Below are 26996 nucleotides of genomic sequence, written 5' to 3'. Positions count from 1 at the left end.
TCATTCCAACCAAGCAGGAGCCACACCTGATTCCACCTGTTTAATCAGTCTTGGTTTTCAATAGACTCAGGTGTGGCTTCTGCTTGGTTGGAATGGAATGGAAAGATTGGACACCCCTGGTCTAGACCCAAGAAAGACTTGGGCCCACACCTGATCAATTATTTTCTCTGTCCAGGGCCCAGGTGGTGGAATAAACAATAAGTTGACCTAAACAACTCAGTTAGCTTGGTTGGCTTCTGCAAAAATCTGTAAAGTTAAATGGTTTGATAGGCTGTACACACCTCGGTGGACACAACGACAACCACTGTGTCTTCCTCTCTCAGGCGACATTATTTTGTGTTGAAAAACGATTTTTTGACAACTAAAGCAGATCGGACTGGACACTTAGGACAAGGACTAAGACAGAGGTGTCCAATGTTATCTGGAAAAGGCCGACCAATCAGAAGCCACATTTCAATCTACCGAAAGCCAAGCTCAACCGATTAAACAGATGGAATCAGGTCCTGCTTGATTGGAATGAAAACCCGCACCTACACCGGCCCTTTGCGGATAAGATCGGACACCCCGGACTAAGATGAGACTAATCGACGAGACCCTAGAAAAAAGATCTCTTCATTAGTTCCTTTCTTGAATAAGTTTTCCTCTTCACATTTTGCTTGAATTCTTCCTCTTTACCTTTTCAAATGTGGGCGTTAAACCACTTTATGGTCCCTCTATCTAAAGGCCCGGGTGTGCAAAATCCACATGGCTTCCTCTGATCAGTTTTCAACCTAAATACGTTATACGACCAAATGTATGTGGACACTTCACTGCCCCCCCCCATATGCGCACCTTTTCCATAACTGTTGCCACAAAGTCGGAAGCACACAGTTGTACAGGATGTCTTTGTATGCTGTAGGATCACAATTTCCCTTCACCGGAACTAACAGGCCCCGAACCTGTGCACAAAGCCAGCTCCATGAAGACATGGTTTGCCAAGGCTGGAGTGGAAGAACTTGAGTGTCCTGCAAAGAGCCCTGACTTCAACCCCACTGAACAAGTTTTAGCCATCTTTTCTTGCTAACCATCTTGGACGGTTTTTGGATGAAGTCATACATTTGTTAGCAGTAAAATTTCAGAGATTCCCCAGGGCCTAATAACATTCAGACAAATTTTCTAATCAGGCTATTCTGATTGTCAATTTTTTATTTCTTTTTTTTTAAACACGTTCTCACGTGGCTCATTTCATCTTAACGGTAATCATTTTGTTGTTTCTCAGCCATATTAGCAATTAGCAATTTCTTAAGCCACCACCCCTACCTCTTCAGAGGACAGTAGGGACATGGTTAGCAATAAAAAAAAATTCATGGATTATTAAAGCCAGTGCTAAGCAGAAAAAAAAAAAAAAAAAAAACGAAGGAAAGAAAAGAGAGAGAAGGAGAGGAAATGAAAGACAAACTGTAGATTGAACAGTAGTAAATGTTCAAAAACGGATGGTTTCGGCAGCGAAGGAATGTTCAAGAAAGTGAGATTATTCACAGGTCAGTCAGACTTCCAAACAAGATGGATTGGTCACCATCGTGTCCTCCGTTAGCTTCCCTGAAACGCTACGTGCAATACACGGTGGTTTATCCAGTGTAAATTGGAGTTGGATCCAGTGTAATGTGAACGTTGGGATAAAAAAGAAAAAAAAATCTCTCTCTGGATATGTGCCTAGTCTTTAACACAGCACCAGATGCCGTTGGATATGAAACTTGCTTTATAATTAGAGCCAAATCAATAATTCACTTAGCGCTAATGGCTAGGGATATGTAGCGCAGACTCTCACACAGGCAAAAAAAAACAAAAAAACAACAACATCCCTTTAGGCTTTAGCTTTTATAAGTAGTGTTTTTATTCTGTAATGTTTCCTTCGGCTCTGTGCCTCTTTGAAAGACCCTCATCGTTCAGCTGTGTGTGTGTGTGCGGTCTTGCCGTTTGAAATAAAATGCATTGTGGGCTAATTTGGAGCGCGAGGCACATTCTGGCGCTCGGAGCGTTCCTTGCGTGGGTTCAGGACACGCGCACACACTCGAATCAGAACAGGAGAGAACAGACACATAATGCACTGGGAGAGAACAGGAAGAATGCGTCTACTCAATTACTCCTCATACCGGTGTTGAAATGGGTTCCCGAAGATGGCGGAGGGTTATTTATAACACTTATTAACGAAGGCATCGCACCTTCCACTGCTCACACTCTCACATACACACTATATATATATATATATATATCGTTTGGGGAAATGTGGCTGAATTCTCTAAATGACGATTTAGTTTTGACCAAAATTTCAGTTTTACTTGTGGAGCTCTTTTAACAACGGACATTGTCTCGAAGCAGCTTTACAGAAACATATAAACACGGGATACAGTGTGTTTTAAGCGTGTGAATTTATCCCTATCGAGCGAGCCGGTGGAGACGGTGGTGAGGAAAAACTCCCTGAGATGATACGAGGAAGAAACCTCGTGAGGAACCGGACTCGGAAGGGAACCCGTAATCATCTGGGGAACGACGGATCGTGTGAAAGTGAAAGGAAGGTCATTATGGTGTTTATATGAAGTCTGTTTGTTGAACTAGTCCACTGTTCACTAAAGGAGACCCGAGTGTAAAATTATACGTGGTAATTATACAATTATACTTTTCTGCCAATAATACACTTTAACGTTTATACTCTAAGAAAACTTGCTAGTACTTGCATTGACAACTCCCTGAATAGACCATGTTGTGCAGTGGTAATGATAATGAGACTTTATTAATCACGTATATGTTACAGCACGGTGAAATTCTTTTCTTCGCATACCCAGCATGTTAGGAAGTTGGGGTCAGAGCGCAGGGTCTGCCGTGATTCAGCGCCCCCTGGAGCAGAGAGGGTTTAGGGCCTTGCTCAAGGGTCTAACAGTGGCAGCTTGGCAGTGCTGGGGCTCGAACCCCCGACCTTCTGATCAGTAACTCTTATCAGAGCATTAACCGCCAAGCCACCAAAACAGTCAGTCTAGCTATAAACATTTAAACCCTCACTACAGGGTGATGAAAAAGTCAGGAACCAACTACATATCCATTAACATTTGATGAAAATGTAAAGCTTTTCATTAAATGCCTTCTGTTGCTTTCTTTCACTTACTTTCTTTCTTTCACAATATTTCTTTAACTTGCTTTCTTTAACTTGCTTTCTTCTTTCACTTACTTTCTTCTTTAACTTTCTTTCTTTCACTTACTTTCTTTAACTTGCTTTCTTTAACTTGCTTTCTTCTTTCACTTGCTTTCTTCTTTACTTTCTTTCTTCTTTAACTTTCTTTCTTTCACTTTCTTTCACTTTCTTTCTTTCACTTGCTTTCTTCTTTAACTTTCTTTCGTTCACTTGCTTTCTTGCTGTTGCTATCTTTTTCTCTTTCTTTCTTTCTTTCTTTCTTTCTTTCATTCTCTCCTTCCTTTCTTTATTTCTGTTGATTTTGCTCTTTCTCTTTCTATCTGTTGCTTTCTCTCTTTTTTTTTTCTTTTTCTTTTTCAATCTGTGCCTTCCTTCCTTCATCACTTCCTTTCTCTCCTTCTTCCGGTGTTTCTTTCTCTTTTTCTTTGTTTCTCATTCTTTCTTTCCCTCTTTCTCTCTTGCTTTTATTTGTATTGTTTCTTTCTTTCTATCTCTCTCCATCGTGGCATGACGATGCTGTGGTTTGTACATCACTTACTGTACACTGTGTCTTTATTAGCAGGCGGTTAGGAGAAAGAGAAAGGGAAGCGTGCGGTCCTGCAGGATTATGATAACTAGCCGGTATAGAGAAGTACAGCCGTTATGAAGCCTCACACTTCACTTTCACACGTAACACAAAAATCAGGACGGTAGTTTTCCGTAAATGAATCTGTTATACAATAACAGATGTGATCACGTCGCCACGTGCGAAGCAAATGTGACACGCAGAGGAAATACTCCCTCCTGCTGTTCGTTAATTTATACTCATTCATCGATACTCTGCTCATTTATCTTACATTTATTATACAAGCTATAGTAGTTGTATGAGTTTGAGTGTTATTAAAGACACCAGTCTGAGAAACAAACAGAGTGAACAAAGTGTCTTTTTATCCATTTATGTCACAAGTCGTTTCGTATAAGGTTTATTATTTTTTTTAACAGAAAGCGGGTGGGAAACACGAACGATTAGGCAGAAAGTACCGGATGCAGTGAGGGAAAATTTCACTGTTTCGATCAATGAAACCGTATTATTCCATCCATCCAATCGTCCTTCCATTTCCTATACAGGGTCGTAAGGGAGCCTGGAGTGTATCCCTGGGGACTCGGGGATCCAGCAAAGTGGGGGACACACTGGATGTGGTGCCAACCCATTACAGGGCACAATCACACACGCACATTCATATGCTACGGACAATTTGGAAATGCCGATCAGCCTACAGCGCATGTCTTTGGACTGGTGAAGCAAACCAGAGTACATGGAGGAAACCCCCAAAGCACGGGGAGAACATGCACGCTCCGCGCACACAGTGCAGAGGCGGATTCGAACCCCCGACCCTAGAGCTGCGAGGCAACCGGGCTAACCACTAAACCACCGTGTCCCCCACAATATTATTAATATTCATATTAAATTAAAACATTCAACTGGACACGATCCTCCACCTAGCGTAACAACACTAACACACACACACACACCGAATACGCCAGCACCTTTACACAACCTACACACACAGCTGAACAACGTCTGAGCTCCTATACATAAAACACACACTCTTACACACACCTTAAAAATGGCCCGATAGCTTTCAGAATACACACGACTAATTAATATCCAGGTTAATATAAACTGTATCCACACACACACACACACACACACACACACACACAATTCTTCCATCTTCCATCACCCACATACATATACATCTAATCTATGGGACTGTGCACTGTAATTCACAACACACACACACACACACACACACACACACAGACACACACACTCTTACAGGCTGCTGCTGCTCCTGCTGTGGCTGATATGAAACACGTCGGTGTGTGTTAATGACTGTCAGTGTTATCAGCCTCTCATAGACAAGGTTACTGAAGGACTTCAGCCATTTCTGTGTCCTTGTCTCTCTGTCTCTCTCTCTCGCTCTCTCGCGCAGTCGCTCAGCCTTTTCTCAAGGCTGACATGATGTATTTATGTCGTCATCACGCAAGTTGCCATGGTAACAGAGCAAGAGAGTGGAAGTGAGAGCGGCATGCTGCCTGTTTTGGACAAGCTGAAATTCCTCCTGGGTTACATAATCCACCAAAACACTGAAACAAAAGGGTTTGTCCTTGAGCTGAGGACCTTTAGACACACACACACACACACACACACACACACACACACACACACACACATAAAACCAGGCACACACACAACCATGCACACACACACACACACACACACACGCACGCACAAAACCACACACATTATTTACAGGAAAGAGAGGACCAGGGAAGGACCGGAATATGCAAACGAACCATTATGAATATTCATCAGCACAGCGCGCATAATTAAATAATTGCATAATTGTTTATTAAATGTGTGAGACAAAGAGAGAGGGGAACTGAATCAGACCGCATGTTTTGGTTCACCAAATGAAAGAAATAAAAAGAGAAAGGGTCTCACACACACACACACACACACACACACACACACACACACACACACACACAGAGAGAGATGACAGATGGGCAGTTGCTTTTTTTTACCCTTGGCCGGAGGTGCGCCGATACTCTCAGAGCACCCTGCAAGCCTTTGAAGTGCTTTATGCTCCTCTACGCACGCACACAAACACACACACACACACACACACACACACACACACACACACACACATACACACACATACACACACAACACATACTGTGGAATACTTTAACACGCACACACTCCACAAATCCTCAAATGCAGACACACCCTTACACATACAAAGACACACACACACACACACACACACACACACACACACACACACCACATTCCCTCTAACACACACATCCTTACATACAAATACACACATAGATATACACAAATTCCACATATATTAAATACATGGAAATACACATATACGCAACCAACTATGTGAACACACACACACACACACACACACACACACACTTAAAAAAACACACACACAGGCTCGAACGTGTTCCACATTTCCTCAAATGCATGAACACACAACATTACATACAAATACACACACACACACACACACACCAAATATATGAATGCAGACACCCTTACACACAACCAAAATCACTTCTTTTCCTTAGTACAATTCCTTACAACTCAACCACACCCACCCAAGTAGACCCCACCCACCCCAGTAGACCCCACCCACCCACCTCAGTAGACCCCACCCACCTCAGTAGACCCCACCCACCCCAGCAGGTGATCTAAAAAGGTGATCTTCTCATAGGGAAGTAGAATAAAAGTCTTAATCAGAAATTTAGAGAACATCTGTAAACATCTGTACCACCAAACTTGCATGCAATGTCTTGTTGGTTTCTTCATTTTGAGATAAGGGTATAAAACCATTTGCATTCATTTGTAGAGTTGTGATTAGACAAGTATACAAGATAGAATTTGTAGGAAAAACAAACAAACCCTCAAATATTTTACACAATACTGAAACTGATACTGCTGAATTCTTCGATCTGATTGGTCAGAAGGTGTTTTTCTGTAATTTTCAGAAACAGCAGCTTGGACAGCAGCTCAGAATCAAATCGCATGTTTATATCAGAGCGCTCGTTCTAACACGTTATCGTTTCTATAGTAACATTGTACACTGGAGATACTATAGCAGACCCTCTGTATAATGTACGACTAATATCAAAGGCGGGGGAAACGCACATTCGCACACTATGGACGATTTGGAAATGCCAATCAGCCTACAGTGCATGTTTTTGGATTGTGAGAGGAAACCAGAGTACCTGGAAGAAACCCCCGAAGCACGAGGAGAACACGTAAACTCCACGCACACTGGGTCGGAGGCTGGAATCGAACCCCGACCCCGGAGGTGCTAACGACTAAGCCACCGTGCCCCCCGGAACATTCCACAAGATTACATGTAACTATAAATGGATAAAATTATGATGTAAATATAAATGGACACACGTACGACGTCTCATTCTTTAACAAACCCCCCTAAGATAGCGTGACCTTACATCCCTTACATACAGGCTGATGTATCCCTGGTATAAGCGCGTATTCTCTGATACTCCATTCTAGCACTCGCACCAACCTATTTATTTATTTATTTATTTATTTATTTATTTATTGAGCCTCTCTCAGATCGAGTAGACAAGAGTAAAACTAAAACAAGGGCATACGAAGGTGAGGAGGAAGATGATAGGTTGCATTCCGGGTCTGTGTTCCTCCGCCATTTATAAATGTCGATATGAGACTCTACACACACTCGCCTCAGACCTGGAACATCAGGCAAGGGAAATAAGGGTGTGTATAAACACTTCTCCTCCTGTGTGTGTGTGTGTGTGTGTGTGTGTGTGTGTGTGTGTGTGTGTGTGTGTGTGTGTGTGTGTGTGTGTGTGTGTGTGTGTGTGTGTGTGTGTGTGTGTGTGTGTGTGTGTGTGTGTGTGGTGCAGGTGGGTGGTTCAGTGGAATCGTACTCGGCGAGAGATGAGTCAGAGCACCTACTTCACTCCCACACACACACACACACACACACACACACACACACACACACACACAGAGGAACAAAGGAACAAAGCAGGCATGATGGTCAGTTCAAATTCGCAGCAGAGAACCCTGCTGCGAACTTAAAAACCTAAACAGACCGAATAAACAGATGTAAGGAAATCTTAGAGGACACAGCGTGTCAGGAACCCATGGGACACGGATTAGCGTTTACTCGCTTTGCCTCACGTTTCTGCGTGTTTATGAGCTCATTATAAAGGTCCGATAGGGAATAATTCAAATCAGAACCAGTACATTTCCGGCCGTGCGAACATCTCCGCTAGAGAGGAGTTTGTGTTTTCTCGTTAGCAAGCTCATGAGCCGCGAGGCGTTTGTTTTCCAGAGAGATGAAGGAATGGCCGACGTTCAAGATATATTCCAACTAAATTAAAAAAAAGTATGAAGTGATGGTGTTTAATTCATTTTTTAAAAATTTCACGCATTGGGCAAAATGCTGCCGTATAAGTGGAATAAAACGTTTCTGGATGTGCTGGGAAAGAAAAATAATCCATCAGCCTGCATCACGCCGATATCGACCGTCACTGATTATTTTCCTATAACAGCACATCCCCAAGTGTATCATCTCAGGGAGTTTTTCCTCACCACCGTCACCACCGGCTCGCTCCATAGAGACAAATCCACACACTTAAAATCCGTATCCTGTGTTTATATACTATATATACTTATATACGCTCTAATATACTAATAAAATTGACTGGAATATTATTTATTACATATACGAGTATAACGGAGCGCTGAAACGGAACGTTTTGGGCCGAGCCCAGTTTTCGTCCTTCGTTTTTGCCTCCTTAAAAAATTTCCCATCATGCATGCTATGAATATATGGTATTAAAACACACACCAAGCACTGGAGTCAGTGAGAACAATGCAATCAGGATATGTTCATTGACACTGTGTAGGCAAAGCGCACTGAATACTAACACAGGAAGAATAATTAGAATGACTTGGTCTCACTTCATGTGCTTTATGCTGTGGAAAAAAAGTGTGTGTGTGTGTGTGTGTGTGTGTGTGTGTGTGTGTGTGTGTGTGTGTGTTTATGCGCAACATTTTCACTCAGGGTTGAAATGTCAGCGTTCACAGATTAAGACCTCGGACCATGGTAGTATGTATTTATAGTAATTCAGTGTCACTGCTTGTGTGTGTGTGTGTGTGTGTGTGTGTGTGTGTACTGTATACACCCAGGAGAGTGTTTCATTAGGTTCTCACCTGTGCATCTGTTCAGGCCAGCATGCTTTCATCGTGTGTGTGTGTGTGTGTGTGTGTGTGTGTGTGTGTGTGTGTGTGTGTGTGTGTGATCCGAAGGGAAGTTGTGTATATGGAACAACCCTCACATGGTGGAAGAGTCATTTAAATAGTGTTGTATATTTAAATGAAAGGCTGTAGCCGCTGGTGATTATATTCAATTAAGAACGCAGGGAGTCTGACGTGCATAATTACAGATGGGAAGCTCGGAGTTTAATGTATGATAAGCCATACGCCTGTGATACACACAAAACACACAAATCACACACGTACACACACACACATGCAGTGCCAGTCTGAAAGATGGGAATATATGCGAGGTTAATTGGTCCCAGACGTCCGATTGGCTGTACGCTACACAGCTTCAAGCTCTGTCGAGCTAATGAGGATTGCTGTGGACTTGGACATATACACACACACACACACAGACACACACATTCTCCCTCTCCCTCTCAAGTTGAGTTTATTTTTGCACCAAATTCTGTAGCTGGTATTTATATATAGACGTGTTAAACAACATGGAACATAACACATTCTGTATCAGACCACCCAATTTGTAGGCGGGCAAAAATACTGGAACATGTGACTGACAGGTGATTCTTTTTACCCAGGTGTGTCCTGTTAGAGTGATTGTTTAAACAGTAAATATCTCTGAACATCTACTCTTGGATTCAGCCTTCAGTTTCACCTTTAAAGACTACATTTGTTGTTAAAAAGGATAAACCGACATGAAGATCAGAGAGCTGTCTGTGGGAAAAAAGCAAGCCATTTTGAAGCCGAGAAAAGACGGATAATCAATCAGAGGCATTGCATAAACATTGGGCATAGACAATGCAACAATTTGGAGCATTCTGAAAAAGAAGGAAACCACTGGTGTAGTGAGGAACAGACATCTAATGGGTCGGCCAAGGAACACAACAACAGCTGATGACAGAAACATTACGAGAGCTGTGAAGGAAAACCCCAAAACAACAGTCAGTGACTTCAACAACAACCTCCACAAGGCAGGGGTGAAGGTATCACAATCCACCATTCGAAGACTTCGAGAGCAGAAATATTGAGGCCATACCACAAGATGCAAACCACTCATCAGCAGTAAGAATCAGAAAGCCAGATTGGAATTCACAGAGAAATACAGAAACACACCACAAAAGTTCTGGAACCAAGATGAACCTCTACCAAAGTGATGGAAAGGCCAAAGTGTGGAGAAAGAAAATATCTGCTCATGATCCAAAACATACAAGCTCATCTGTGGAACATGGTGGAGGTAGCGTCATGGCTTGGGCTTGCATGGCTGCTTCTGGAACATTCTCACTAATCTTTATTGATGATGGAACTCATGATGAGCAGCAGAACGAATTCAGAAGTTTACAGGAACATTTTACAGAGAAATGCATCAGAATGAATCGGTAGGAGCTTCATCATGCAGCGAGACAACGATCCAAAACACACTTCCACCTCAACACGGGACTTCACCAGGGGGAAAAGTGGAAGGTTTTAGACTGGACAAGTCAATCACCAGACCTTAATCCAACACATATGGCTTGTATGAGAGGGTGGCTAGAAGAAAGCCATCTGTCAAAACAGTTCATCTGGATTGCAAGGACACATAATGGATCCTGCAACAAACTGGAAGAAGGTTTTGTGGTCAAATGAAACGTTTGGCATGAACGCCAACACGGCCCATCACTAAAACAACACCATCCTGACTGTGAAGCATGGTGGTAGAAGACGGGATGCTATATTTTGTCTCTGCAGGGACTGGGGAACCTGTCAGTATTGATGGAGAATGGATGGAGCCAAGTACAGGAGCATTCTGAAGAAGAACCTGATGAAATCTGCAAACGCATCTGAAAATGGCTCTGAAATTCATATTCCAACATGACAATGACCCTAAGCATAAGTCCATGGAGTGGCTTACTAGGAACAAGGTAGATGTTCTGGAGTGGCCTAGTTAAAGTCCTGACCTAAATCTAAATGAAAATCAATGGAAAGACTTGAAGGTTGCAGTCCATCAACGGAAACCAATTAACCTCCCCAAGCCTGCAAATAGGAGTGGTGGAAGATCTCCAAATCCAGGTGTGCCAACCTTGTGGAGCTACTCAAAAAGCTTGCAGCAGTTGCTGCCTAAGATGTATATATACGATTCTAATGTAGTAAATTGCGGCATAGTACCCAAAACAATCGAGAGAAGCTGTAAGTGTACGCAGTGAATATTTGTACTGCTGGAAGATATGAAACAATTTTCTGATGCGAACATGAGCTCTGGAGGTTTGGGAGTTCTGCAATAATGTTTGTTGCTTCACAGGATATTAGAACGGAATAAAGACAATCAAGAGGCTTTTAAAATTCTATTTCTAAAACTACATTATTGTTCTCCGATGTATAAACAAGTTAAATGTGCCCTCAACTGTACAACACTCATCTTCAAGTTCTTAATCATGTTCCTCTACAATAATATTCCTCAATCTAAGAGTACACAAGAAGTAGCCCCTAAGGTATCACCCCAATAACGAGCACTCGTCCACTTAAGCCCCCGGTTTGAAACTGAGTGTAAAAGCAGAGGATGAACTACAGTCGAGTAAAACCCACCCCATGCAGAAGCTTCGACCTTCAGGTAAGACCAGCGCTTCCTCTTTGTAGCCTGCTGTTGCTTAGTGCCTTGTTCCCACTGGGCTTTGCATTCTGTGCTCTTTAGGACACCGTGGGATTCACTGACTCTCTCTATCTCCAACAGCGAACTGAGAGCACACGCAGCTCTGGGCTTTGTTCGCCACATAAACACGCTTTAACCCTTCTGTCCTGCTCAGGTCAAAATGGCCCATTGTATATTTTTATACAGCTCATTGTCATTAACGTACATGGACAATAAATAAATTTTAAAAAAAGTAATTTATGTAACATGAATGTAGCTACTTTATATTTATACAAGACCTGAATAACCAACAGAGGGCGCACTACTGAAAACACCAACTGTAAAACATCTGCTTTGTTTTGTTTTGGCTGTTTTTAAAGATGGATGATCCATGAAGCAAGTTCATTTCGTTCATTCGCCAGCATCTTCTTCTCTCTTTAATAAGACAAAATAAACGCAGGTCGTCATGCTAGCAAGAAATCAAACTGGTACCTTATACAACTTTATATAAATTTGATCTGGCTACAACAGGGACTATTATTATTTTTTTTTATATATACACGAAGGAGCATAACTCAACTGAACTTCAAATAAATAGCTAAGCGTAGCTAATATGTGCACACAGTGCTAATTATTCATTCTTCAAGTAACACGTTTACAAGCTAACGTCTCAAAGAGCAACACGTCATCGTGGTTATTCATTTATAGTTACGTTTAATGTCGGATAACGTCCATGAAGCAAGTTCATTTCCATTATCGCTTACATTAAAGCAGCGATAAGCAGTCGTTCATTCACCAGCATCTTTTTTATAAAGACAAAATCATTTTTTTTCAAAATCTCCTTAAATAACCATTGCATTCATATAAACCTGTGATTTACCTTGCATCTGAAACTACAGTCAAAGCTGCTGTCATAGAAAATTAATCACCACCTTCAGACCAATCAGAATCAAGAATTCCACATTGCTGTGGTATAAGTGAAATAATGGTATAAATCGATGAATTTAAACTTGTGATTGCGATGGATTGACGTCCCATTCATGGTGTATTCTCGTGTCATGACCCTGAAGTGTTTGAGTTTTTACTAAATAAACAGCATTCATAACAATAATCTCTACACAGTCTCTATGCCACAGGATGTTTTAGTGTACAAGAGAGAGTTTTTTTTTTTTTTTTTTTTTCTACAGCCCGGGCCATATCTGGTTTAACATGACCACAAGATATAAAAACCCAAGGTCACAAAGTTGCTTTCAAATTGCTATTTTGAGTGCTTGAGTTAATAAAATTGCTCCCATGATAATGTGCGGTTTTGGTGCTCTCTTCTGAAAAGAAAAAAAAAAGAAAAAGAAAAAAAAAACCTCCCCACAATTCAGTGGAAAAACCTCACCAAGTTGCTGTATGTATATCTGTATATATGAACTAGATGTGTGATATATGTTAATTAATTTCATGTGCCTGAATTAGTACATCATTTGGTCTCTCGAGATTTCTTCTTGTAATGTGCAAACATGTCGTTTTTATTTCAGTCCCATCTGACTCACTCTTCCCTCACCCTCATCTAGAGTGTAGTACTTTACCGTGTCGAACAGAAGACATCTACATTTAATGTGTGTACTCCAGCAGTTTTCCATTTCTCTCTCACTCTCGCTCAGTCCTTCTTGCTCCTGTCCATCTCCTCTCTGGCTTATATTGCACACAGTGGATGGCTTATTAATCACTTCAATCATGGCCTCTCTCTCTCTCTCTCGTGTGCCATGTCTTGTTCTTTCTCATCTCTTTGTCTCTTCACCTCACTCTCACTCTTTCTCTCTTTCTCTTAAATTGCACACTGAGGATAGATTATTAATGTTCAGGTGCTGGAGGCAAAACCATAGAGAGAGATAAAGCTGTCATCATCAGTCTTTCTATATCATTCGCACTATTATGCATACCCTCATGAACACATGCACACACAGGGAATATTATAATTCTGAAAAATAATAAGAAGAAACACTACTACTACTACTAAATACCAACAACAACACCATCAGAACAACACCAACAACAACACCAACACTACCACCAATGCAACACCAATTACATCACCACCACCAAAACAACTGCAATCAGTAACATCAACACCACCAAAAACAACATCACTACCACCAATACAACATCATTTACGTCACCACTACCACCACAAAAATACCACCACCACCACCATGAACATCACTATCACCAATTCAACACCAATAACATCATCACCGCCACCAAAACAACACCAATAACTATGTCTGCATCACCACCACCAACCTGAACATCAATACCATTACAACACCAATAACATCATCACCACCATCAAAACAGCATCATCACTACCACAAATACAACACCAATAACATCAACACTACCACTAATACAATACCACTACCAACACAACACCAATACCATCAACATCACCAATACAACCCCAACACAACACCAATACCATCAGCACCAACACCAATACAACATCAACACCACCAATACAATACCAATACCATCAACACCACCACCAATTCAACAACAATACCATCAACACCACCACGAATACAACAATAACACCATCACCAAAACAACAACACCAGTAATATCAACACCACCACCAAAACAGCACCATTAACACCATCACCACCAAAACAACAACACTAATAACATTAACACCACCAATACAACACCAATAAGATCATTACTGCAAACCAAAATAACACCAATAACATCACCACCACCACAGCAGAATCAACACCACCACCAAACAAGACCAATACAAACATCAACACTACCACCAAAACAACACCATCAACATCATCACCATGATACCCTAACACTGCAACACCACCAGTCAGCAAGATCATCAACACTAAAACACCAACATCAACACCACCAACACTCAAACACCATGATTTCCGGTTGTCTTTATGTGGTCACATTTGATTTCCATTTGCCTGAATACCACTTAAGACGTCAGCAAGGCTTTAATGAAGTAAAAACGGTGTGTTAAAACTTACTGGAACAAAACTGTAGTCCATCGACTTCTATTACAAAATAGCAGCGTTAATCTAAGCCATGCTAAATTAGTAACTATCTGAGATTTTATCGGTTTATGTGCATTATAATGTTAGTACAGCGTCTTCTCCAGGATGTGGCTGTAATCATATAATGCATTAGAGGTTTAGTGATAAAAGATAAATTACTGGACAGGCAGAAAAATGACTATGATGGAGCTCATACTCATGATTATCTTCCAAACGCAGAAACGTCAGCGATCCGATTGCAAACGGAAACAATTTGAGGTTTAATCAGCTTTTAGCTTTTAGGACTGTTTACTCAAAAGCATCACGTTACTGTCCTCAGCAGATGAAAAAACTTCCACCGTCTGCAGGAAGTTAGCTCAGTATAAAGCTAGCTTGCTAGTGTTTGCTTGCATGTTACAGCCATGTGCTTAACCTCTTATAACAGTTAGCTAGTTTAACATGCTGGAAAAGATAAGGTCAGCACTCCAAAAAATTAAATCGGATGACGTCACTCCACTCCGTGGGCTAGCCACCTTGCGAATAATGCTACATGTTAGCTAATGCTATGCTAGCACACCACCCAGTATTTCCCGCTAATTTTCAGTGATGGACTACTCAATGTGCGTGTGTTTATTTAGATTTATACGTGGTGAACCAGCACAAAATAAGTACTTGCGTGTGTGTGTGTGTGTGTGTGTGTGTGTGTGTGATTCTCGTTCCCCCCGGCTACAGGTCATAATTCATCGCTTCACTAAGTCACCCAGAGGCAGACAGGAAAAATAAGTTAAAAGTCACATAAACACAGCTCAGCGCTTGTCCTCAACACACATGTGACGTGCCCCGAGAAAAGACGAACACAAAAGCAAAACGGAATTTTTAAACAGAAGCGGAACGACATTAAATGAACATCTACTAACAGAAAGCCTCGTCACGTCAGACATAATATGATCGTCTTTGTTAAGCAACACTTTTTTAAAAAAAAAATCTGCTTACTAGTAGCTTTAGTTTAGGTGGAGTTACAGCTATCTAAGTCCCTGCGAATGAGCAGTTACTGTAGAAACGATAATGCATTAGAACAAGCGCATTTTCACAATCCCCTCCGAAACTATTGGAACGGCAAGGCGGATTCGTTTGTCGCTGCTGTAGACTGAAGACATTTGGGATTGAGATCAAAGACAGTTTAGAATTATTAAAGTATATTTCCTGGTATTTATATATAGACGTATTAAATGACATAGAACATAACACGTTTTGTATCAGACCACCCAATTTGTAGGCGAGCAAAAATACTGGAACATGTCACTGGCAGGTTTTTCTTGTTACCCAGGTGTGTTCTGTTAGATTGATTGTTTACACATCTGAACATCTACTCTTGGTTTTAGCCTTCAGTTTCACCTGTGAAGACTGCATCTGTTGTTAAAGAGTCGTAAGTTGTTGCATTTGTTGTTAATAAGCCAATATGAAGATCAGAGAGCTGTCGACGGGAGAAAAGCAAGCCATTATGAAGCTGAGAGAAGAGGGGAAATCAATTGCACAAACACTGGGTATAGCCAATAGAACAATCTGGAGCGTCCTGAAAAAGAAAGAAACCACTGGTGTACTGAGGAACAGACCGAACGGGTCGGCCAAGGAAAACAACAACAGCTGAGCACAGAAACATTGCGAGAGCTGTGAAGAAAAACCCAAAAACAACAGTCAGTGACTGTTCACAGTATATTTCACGACAACCTTCACAGGCAGGGGTGAACGTATCGCAATCCACCATTCGAAGACTTCGAGAGCAGAACTATAGAGGTTGTGTCGCAGAATCTGGAAGGCCAGATTGGGATTCGCAAAGAAATACAGAGACACACCACAAAAGTTCTGGAACCAAGATGAACCTCTACCAAAGTGATGGAAAGGCCAAAGTGTGGAGAAAGAAAATATCTGCTCATGATCCAAAACATACAAGCTCATCTGTGGAACATGGTGGAGGTAGCGTCATGGCTTGGGATAACATCGCTGCTACTGGAACATTCTCACTAATCTTTATTGATGATGAACTCATGATGAGCAGCGGAAGGAATTCAGAAGTTTACGGGAACATTTTGCCTGGAAAAGCATCACAAATGAAGAAAAGAACAATTTATATCTATCTTGTGATCTTAAACCCTAATGTCTTTGCTGCATAGCACAAAACAAACATATCAGCCTTGCCGTTACACTAGTTTAGGAGGAGACTGTATATAACCCTATCCTTTATGTTACAACCTGAAATACTGTCCAAGGTGTTTGGTTATACAATAATAAAGCAGACCTTATGACTAAGAAGGTCTGGATGGCATCATCTTTTAGTGGCACTTCAAATCGATGACGTTTGTTGTAGCAGTATACTTGATGGACTATATGGAAAAAAAACAATAGCATAATAGAATAACTCGATTCTTTCCAGTGGTGGCGTAAATTCATAACTGATCCAGTCTCTGAGCGTGCCATGCCTGAGGTATGGAGATTTTCTATTCGTTTACTAGGATGGAGATGAGATCCCTCGTACTGCTCTTCCTGGTGTGTATGTGTGTGTGTCTAAATGAGAACGAGTAGCGCAGAAACCAACTGAAGGGTGAAATGAAGAGTGAGAAAGTGAATGTGGACGAGAGAAACACAGAAATGATTCACTTTCTCATGCAATTCAATTGAACGGAGTCCACATCAAACACTAAACGCACTCAGGTGTGTGGTGAAGTCCAGGTACAGCGGGAAAATCTCGGGTCTACTTCATTGTTAGCATGCGTTTCATACCGATTACGAATCCGTCATGGAAACATCTCGCGTTCCCGGGTTGCACACTGAGCCGTGAATAGATTTTTTTTTTCTAATAAGCATGAATAAAAAAAGCAGAACGTGTTCGAGTCATTCATCAGATGTAATAGTAGCCTGTCGTGTGTAATAAAATACAATACACGCTACTACAATAGGCATGAATCACACAAGTCTCGTAAACATACACATCCGTTCATCCACGGGTCGCGGACTTTCTAGTGAACGCTTTAACCCCTGAATTATTATTGAGATTTTCATCAAATTAAAAAAAATAAAAAAGCACACAACTCCCTAACTATTATGAATTCTTTAGTATCTATATACAATAAGACTAACAGGAGAGGTGTGTACTGATGAGACTTTAAGGGTTTGTTTGAAAATGAAAGGTTTGGAGCGTCCAAAAAAAAAAAAGGAAAAACTCTGTTGTGTGATTCTTCATGGACGCTTTAAGCAGTCCGTACAGGATTTCCTGGATTTTATTTGAGAGCCAAGCCGAAAATGCTTGATTTTGCTGCTGGTTTTTGCAATTGGAGTTTTTTGTGCTTATTTTTGGGGGGAGAATACTCGGATTGGCGAATCTGCGGTTGCACGAAGAGGGCTTCGGATGAACGCGCGTCGTGATGACGTCGCATAAGCGTCTCGGAACAAATCTGCGGTAATTTAGAAAAATCGAAAGCTCCTCTGGATGTTGTAGAGTGTGCTTAAAATCGGAAAAATCCTGGAGGGACTCTTTAAGGATTTTTCCCAAAAGGACAACTGAAGAAATTTGACATTTTAATCTGAACAAACGGAACGTCAAGGCAGCGAAACCCCATGTAGAAACGTTGCATCATTTGTCTCATTCGTTCCAAAGAACCCCTGGAGGATCCTACAAGAGTTCCTCATAGGTTCAAGACTTCCTTAAGAGTTAATTAGATAATTAAGGGTTCTTTGTTTCCCAAAAACAATAAAGTGGGAGGTGAGGTAACTCTGTTGTAGGATTACACAGTGAATACAGAAGGACAACAGAAGAAGAACCCTTACATGTTCTAAATCTTCTGCGAGTGTAGGACGTAATTATAGGGTTTTCTTTGACAAGAAATGCTAGAAGTGTGACTACACTGCCAAAATAATGATATATTAGCAAGTGAAAATATCTTGAATATTTGTAAATTGATAGAATATGACTTATTATGAGTATTAGAAATGAAATATGAGATTATTCATTTCATTTCAAGCTTTAAATTGTAAAATTGTGTCGACAGATATTTTTGCTCCTTTCTGGAAAATGAATGCTTTAAAAATTCGAACAACAAAAAACAAATAGAACGAGCCTAGTTCAAGCTTAGTAAAAAAGTGCAAATAAAAAAAATAAAAGGTCTAGAAATAGGGTTAATAGTCATATCTTTTAATCATATATCTTTGACAACATGCTAACAACGTAGTAATAACATGACAACATACTAATAATGCAATGATAACACGACAACATGCTAACAACGCAGTAATAACACGACAACATGCTAACAACACAATAATAACATGACAACATGCTAACAACACAGTAATAACACGACAACATGCTAACAACACAATAATAACACGACAACATGCTAATAATGCAATAATAACACGACAACATGCTAACAACACAATAATAATATGACAACATACTAACAACGCAGTACTAACACGACAACATGCTAACAACACAATAATAACACGACAACATGCTAATAATGCAATAATAACACGACAACATGCTAACAACGCAGTAATAACACGAGAACATGCTAACAACGCAATAATAACACGACAACATACTAACAACGCAGTACTAACACGACAACATGCTAACAACACAATAATAACACAACAACATGCTAATAATGCAATAATAACTTGACAACATGCTAACAACGCAGTAATAACACGACAACATGCTAACAACGCAATAATAACATGACAACATGCTAACAACACAGTAATAACACGACAACATGCTAACAACGCAGTAATAACACGACAACATACTAATAATGCAATAATAACACGACAACATGCTAACAACGCAGTAATAACACGACAACATACTAATAACGCAATAATAACACGACAACATGCTAACAACGCAGTAATAACACGACAACATGCTAACAACACAATAATAACACGACAATATACTAATAACGCAATAATAACACGACAACATGCTAACAACACAATAATAACACGACAATATACTAATAACGCAGTAATAACACGACAACATGCTAACAACACAATAATAACACGACAACATATTAATAATGCAATAATAACACGACAACATGCTAACAACGCAGTAATAACACGACAACATGCTAACAACACAATAATAACACGACAATATACAAATAATGCAATAATAACACGACAACATGCTAACAACGCAGTAATAACACGACAACATGCTAACAACACAATAATAACACGACAACATACTAATAATGCAATAATAGCACGACAACATGCTAACAACGCAGTAATAACACGACAACATACTAATAACGCAATAATAACACGACAACATGCTAACAACGCAGTAATAACACGACAACATGCTAACAACCCAATAATAACATGACAACATACTGATAATGCAATAATAGCACGGCCACATGCTGACAACGCAGTAATAACACAGTACTAACGCGACAAGATGCTAATAACACAAAAATAAAATGACAACATGTTAATAACACAGTGATAACAAGACAACATGCTAATAATGCAGTAATAACGCTCAATGTTCCCTCAAAACTGCTCCACTGTCACCCCGTGTCTTCTTCTGACGAGCTATTAGCAATCAGTAAACGATGCACTGGAAGAGATCTTTGAATTTAAATGAGTAATTAAGAAACCTATCAGCTATCCTTGTAGTGAAACTAGACATCGTGTTAAGTGGAAAACATTTCTATCGAGAGACGTGAGGCGACTGTAAACATCTGTGAGCTCACGTATGCGGAAGAGGGTAGATAGCGCTTTGCTCTGAGTGTCTACTAAGCCTACAGATGGAAGATATACTCTATGACATGATGGCTAACATAGCAATTTATTTCAGATTCCTATATAGCTATCACTAAACAAAATGTGACATGATTCAACTTGTGATCATCACATTATGGAGAATTCGATGCATTATCATGGCTAAGAATGTACCTGAGAAGTATTAAAACCCATTTAGCGCCGTTACAAATGTCTTCATTTTTCATTTCTCTAACGCCAGCTGACGTCTCGCCTGCTGTCTTCCCTGACGGATTAAATAATAATAATAATAATAATTCAGCTTCCAAAGTCTGTGACTGACACAAGTACGACTTCTTCGGTGCATTCATTTGGGACGTTATTAAACAGCACTAAGACAAATGACTCAATCTGGAAAGAGGAAGACGTGGATAGAAATAGAGAGAAAGAATGGAAAATCCGTTCGGATGAGTCGACATGTCAGATAGAGTCACAACAACGAGTTAAAAGCGAGCAGGAACAAAAAGATTTCAGTCTGGCTGACAGCCAAGGAGCCGAGCTTGTTTCCCTGACAGACGATCTTAACACGTTGATTGTCAGACTGCGTGCTCCCTACCCACAATGCACCTGCTACTCTACACAACTCTACTCTACTCACAGTCCACCTTGTGCCTGAGGACAACTAAAAGAAAATTAACATAAAACAGTAGGCATTCATTTCTTTGTCATGTCAGTAAGGTGCACAGATGCTAATAATGAGTGAAATGTATTATGCTAGCTGCATGCCTGGCCTTTTACTAAGCCCCCCTTGTAGCTAGCAATCTGTCTAACCCCTTAAATTCCCAGGAATCATCGTCAGGTCCAGGCTCGTGCAAAAATCACATGTGACGAACATGTAAAGGCGCATTTTATCACTTTATGCCCTGACATTGCACATGAATACCATTAACCGCGAGACATCGTGTGATCTATGACATCTATGTCAGTGTCTCTCAACTAGCGGTCCGTGGCGTAATTGCAGGGGGTCCGTGGGAAAGTTTTTAAAATGTATAAACAAATAAATAAATGATATCTATATTTGTTAAATGTTTCAAAATATATTTCAATATATCATATGCCATATCAAATTGTAAGAACAATTTAAGATATGTTTTCAAGTGAACCAGTCTGGTTATTTCAAATGAGATGATCATTTGCAAAAGCCTGCGAATGGGAAGACAGGTTCAAGTGTCGCATTGACGGAGAAAATGAACAAAAGGGAATTCAAAGAGTCAAATTAAACGTCACAAAAACAATGAAATGTCAAAATAAATAAATAAACGAATTAATTAATTAATTAAATGTTTTGATTCAATTTTAAACATCCAATGTTAATATTATTAATGTTAAATATTAATAAAATAAAATTACATAAATAGAAATGACTGTTAAATATATATATATATATATATATATATATATATATATATATATATATATATATATATATATATATATATAGCGAGGGGGTCCTTGTGGGTTGTTTGAAATAACCCATAGCTCACGAACGGTCTATGTGATAGTAAGTGGAAATAAGGATTATTGATGTGGAAGAAAATTGCATCTAATGCGCTACATGTGAAGCATGAACACTTCATGTGAAAAATGATCTTGTAAAAAAAAAAATAGTCATGTGATAAACATCAGGTGAAGAAAAGAAAATATGCAATATGTGGCAAAGGAATTTTTTTCTGTGTGAAAAATTGTGATGAAAATAAATGAACCTCATGGATAAATTAAATGCGTGGAAAATTAGCGTCTGAAAATAATTAAAAAATTACTGTGTGTGTGTGTGTGTTTTGGGGGGGGGGGGGGGGGGGGGGGTTGGTATCTGTGCAGCTGTGGATCAGGTGGTAGGGCGGGTCATCCACTAATCGTAGGGTTGGCGGTTCGATTTCCGGCCCACGTGACTCCACATACCGAAGTGTCCTTGGGTGAGACACTGAACCCCGAGTTGCTCCCGATGGCAAGTTAGCGCCTTGCATGGCAGCTCCTGCTACCATTGGTGTGTGAGTGTGTGTGTGTGTGTGTGTGTGTGTGTGAATGGCTGAATGAGACCCAGTGTAATGCGCTTTGGATAAAAGCGCTATATAAGTGCACCATTTACCATGTATCTGTTAAACTAAAACCATATTTCCTACATGTGAAAAATAAATATATATAAAATAAATTTTAAAAATCAGTCTGGGGCGAAAAAAAGTCATTACACGTGAAAAAAAAATGAGCATGTGAATATAAATGAATTGTGTGGAAAATCTCATCAAAGGAAAAATAAATAAGACTTGTATTAAGTGGGAGAAATTAGCATGAGAAAATACATTCATTGTGTGGAAAAACTCACACATGACATTAAAACTGTATTACAATTTGCCCTAAAACTAAAAATTGAACTGACTCTTCCATAACAGCTTCACGGCTTGAATAAGAATCTCTCGAGTCTATCGAGTGTACCTTCTTCCAAACTGAAAAACAATTCAGGTTCAAACCCAAGCTCTGGATAATGATAACTCTCCGAAATTCCGCCTCTATATCTTCCGGGCGTCCTTCTCAAACGTAGCAGGTACAAGTGTAAAACACTGCGTCCTCGGTCTTACCTTTCTATAGACCAGCGTGTTGGGAGAGTCGTCCATCTCTCCGTTGCTGTTCTGGCTCACGCTGTTGGTTTGCGCCATGTTGGCCGAAATCCAGTGCTCGACGGCTTCTCCAGAAGACCAGCCAACCTGGTGAGGAGATACGGAATGGAAAGGAAACACACGTTTGCAAGGCAACGCACATGTGGACAATCAGACAAACCTGATCAGATTGATCAGAAGGATGTGCATTTGAATCCCAGGATTATCAGAGAACCATGTGTAAGGCACTCTTAAATGCTCAGCTCAGCTGTGGAGAGTATATATATATATATATATATATATATATATATATATATATATATATATATATATATATATATAGGTTGATTATATTGTACACAGCATTGTTTTCCTAGAATAGAACGCTCGTTTTGCATCAGTTTGCTCAATGTACACTCCATTTACATGTAAATCATATATAAAATAATATGCAATCTCTATTTTGCGATCATTAGATAAATAATACGGAGAAAACATACAATTCAAAAAGGGCACCTATATACACAGCTTCAGTACTCGGTCCCTGAAATACACCAATTATAAACACGATCAGCTCTACTTTATTGTTTTGTCATTTCAGTTCAAAAGTTGTTGCTTTTTTTAATGCACTGAAAAAAAAAAAAACATATGCTACATTCTTGCGAAGAACCTCGTATACCGCGTGCTCGCGTCATGAAAGCATTCTAATCGAGAAATAAGGAACCACACTTCATTTTTTAAAAAATAAATAAATAAATAAATAAATAAATAAAAAGCTCTAAGATATTTGCATAACCTTCTATTTTTAGACACTGCAATCAACGAGTAACTTCTGATCAAACTCAATCACATGAAATCGGAGCAGTCTATGGACGAACGGAAGGATGATATGACTGAGATGGCAAATAAACATAGCGGTCCGTCCGGAACACGTCGAACATGGTGATGTATGAACTCTGACACCTTTCTGCAATGTGGACCGTGCTAAAATGTTGATCCTCATGATGATCCTTTCTGTAAAATGTACCACAAGACTCCCATCTCCAACACTCATTTGTTAGAAAGTGCAAACAACAACAATTTGGTCAACATTACTAAAACGTTCAAATCTTCCAGCCTGAACACACCAGTATTGAGAAGATACACAGATGCATGAGAAGCACCTTCAATGCATAAGATATTCTTGCCCTGTCCATGTTGCAGCTCTTTGCAAAGCCTCCAAATGAAGAGCCAGTGATCTGTATAGATGCCTACACGCTCATAAAAAACACACAACCCTTTAAATGAGCACCAAAATGGCCCCGTTATTATTATTATTATTATTATTATTATTATTATTATTATTATTTCAGCATTTCAGCACCTCAGACAGCTCCAACCCCCCCGCAGCGTTTGAACCCGGTTTGGTTCGTTCTTCATCCATCCCGGGTTAAAGGGCTCGAGAGGGAAATAAAGCCCCGGAGATGAAGCACATAACGTGTGTTGACGTGTCTGCAGTCCTCACCTCACAAAGCGCGAGAGGAAGTCGGGATTCCGTCAGCTGGCCGACATGGAAAACCGGGGAGTAGGATGATGCATTTGAAGCTGTAAGAATCTGCAGGTCGATGGAGACAGACAGCGATGTTGCTGAAGGACGGCAGGCGTGCGCGCACCACGTACGCGAGCACGCGCGATCAGCACGCGCAGTCCACCCAGCCAGCACCGAGCCCGCGCGAGCGCACGCACGCACACACTCAAACACACACAGAAAGAGAGAGAGAGAGAGAGAGAGAGAGAGAGTCTGCGCTTCATAAAGAGCGACGAGCCTGAATCAGGGACATTTAAAGTGATATATGTGTGAGACACTGCTGTAAACCTGACCGACTGGAAAGAGACACAGTCAGGTTTTACCCGGCATGCAGTGTGCAATGTGGGCTGATGTTGTACACTTCACATAGGCTAATGTACGCTGCATGTGTGTACATAATTATTAAACCCACTTGACTTGACTATACATGTATATATTTATGTAAAAAAATTAATAAATAAATTAACGTCCGTTTATTTCATTGTTTTATCGTTATTTTGTGTCTTGTGTTTCTTTTTCAAAAAGCTGAGGGATGGGAAAGGCGTGTGAATTAATGTGAATTAATCTTATGATGATGACGTAGATTATTATTATTAAATACAAGGACCCATACTATTAGTACTACGACTACTACTACTACTATTATTATTATTATTATTATTAGTAGTAGTAGTAGTAGTAGCAGTAGTAGTAGTAGAAATAGCAGTAAAAGTAGCAGTAGTAGTAGTAGTAGTAGAATTAGCAGTAAAAGTAGTAGTAGTAATAGTAGTAGCAGTAGTAGTAGTAGTAGTAGCAGAAGTAGTAAAAGGTTATGATTATTCGCAGGCATTAAAACGATACAAGGACCCATACTACTACCATTATTATTCTTGTTGTTATTATTACTGTTGTTATTATTATTACTATTACTATTATTATTATTATTATTATTATTATTATTAATAATAATAATAATAATAATAATAATAATAATAATAATTTCATCCTCATCGATTTATGTTGGTCAGGGTCAGACTTCGGTCAGACAGACCAGTCCATCCTAGGGCACCATGCACACACATTCATACACTCAATCACACCTCTGGGCACTTTATCATAACTAATCTGCTTACCTGCATGTTTTTGGATAGTAGGAAACCTGAAATCCTGGAGCAAACCTACGCGAACACAAGAAGAACATGTGATACTCAGCACAGACAGTAGCCCGAGCTCAGAATCCAATCTGGGACCTGGCGCGGCATACGTGCAATATACTGTGTTCTTGTTGTTGTTGTTGTAGCAGTACTAGTCATATTTATTTATTTCTTGTACAACAGCCTTAGCTATAAATAGATTGAATTGAATTTATTTAATACAAATCTTGCTTCTTGAATTAAACTCGCATCTGGGTCAAGCAGCCACATTAGTTCCCTCTACCTCATGGACTTCTAGACTGTTAAAGTACTAATTACAATCGTACACTAGCCTATGCTTAAGATCATGCCATCTGTTCTGTTTGGATCAGGATTGAATCGATTCGCTGTTGTTGGAGAAACTGCTGTGTATATAAATTACTCAGATGCCTCGGTCAGGTCTCAGGACTTTCCTGGTGAAGCAGCACCCTCATCTGCTCAGTCCTGAAAGTGGACTTTCACTACAACCACCTGGGTTAAATCACAAGTTCTCAACCCTGGTCCTGGAAGAACCTCTGTCCTGCATATTTGAGTGTTTTCACCGCTCTAACACACCCGAGTCAACGTATTAACAGCTTGTACAGCCTGTTTTCAGTTGAAATGTGTGTTAGAGCAGGAGAAACACTAAATTGTGCAGTAAGGTGTACAACAGGAGCAGGGTTGGGATCCTGTGGTTGAATTTGTTTGCATTGGCTTTCCATTTAGCTGAAGTTATGCACCTGGACATGACAATGAAAGGATACTAGAAATACTATAAATAATAGACAGATATATAATAATAATATAGGAAAACATGTCCAGGACAGGGATCACTATTGCTTGTTTTTGTTTGTGCGTTTGTTTTGCAGTAGTTGTGCAATAAACTCTGGCAACCTAATGAGTGCTAATTGGAAGCAGATCCAGGGTAAAAATGCTCAGGTTAAGAATAAAATAAAATAAACCTAAATAAACCTAGGTTATATTATGGTATTCACTACACTACTTCGCCTATAAACTTCATGAATATTTTCAGTGATAACTCAGTGTAACATACTGTTATGCAGCTCTAACATAAAAGTCGCCCCCTAAAAGCATTTTATTATTTGCTTGATTGTTTGTTTTGTTTGTTTCATAATCTAACACAACTCATGAGCTTAATAAGGTTAAAACACTCCAGTTAGAACAAAAA

At 40.0% G+C, this 26996-nt stretch overlaps 1 protein-coding gene across 1 annotated transcript in view; it reads right to left on the bottom strand.

Moving 5' to 3' along the window:
* rgs7a (regulator of G protein signaling 7a) overlaps positions 1-25861 on the bottom strand; it is a 53090-nt gene extending 27229 nt beyond the window's left edge. The window contains exons 1-3 of the mRNA XM_017475430.3: positions 25769-25861; positions 24594-24683; positions 23072-23197 (exon numbers count right to left, since the gene is read on the bottom strand). Of these exons, the coding sequence (XP_017330919.1) occupies positions 23072-23197; positions 24594-24683; positions 25769-25774 (222 nt within the window). The 5' untranslated portion in view covers positions 25775-25861. The remainder of the gene's footprint in view (positions 1-23071; positions 23198-24593; positions 24684-25768) is intronic.
* Between the last annotated feature and the right edge of the window lie 1135 nt (positions 25862-26996).

Source organism: Ictalurus punctatus, chromosome 9 (genome assembly GCF_001660625.3).
Source record: "Ictalurus punctatus breed USDA103 chromosome 9, Coco_2.0, whole genome shotgun sequence".
NCBI classification, from domain to species: domain Eukaryota; kingdom Metazoa; phylum Chordata; class Actinopteri; order Siluriformes; family Ictaluridae; genus Ictalurus; species Ictalurus punctatus.
The sequence above is the reverse complement of the archived record's forward strand: the minus strand, read 5'-3'. Positions and strand labels throughout refer to the sequence as shown.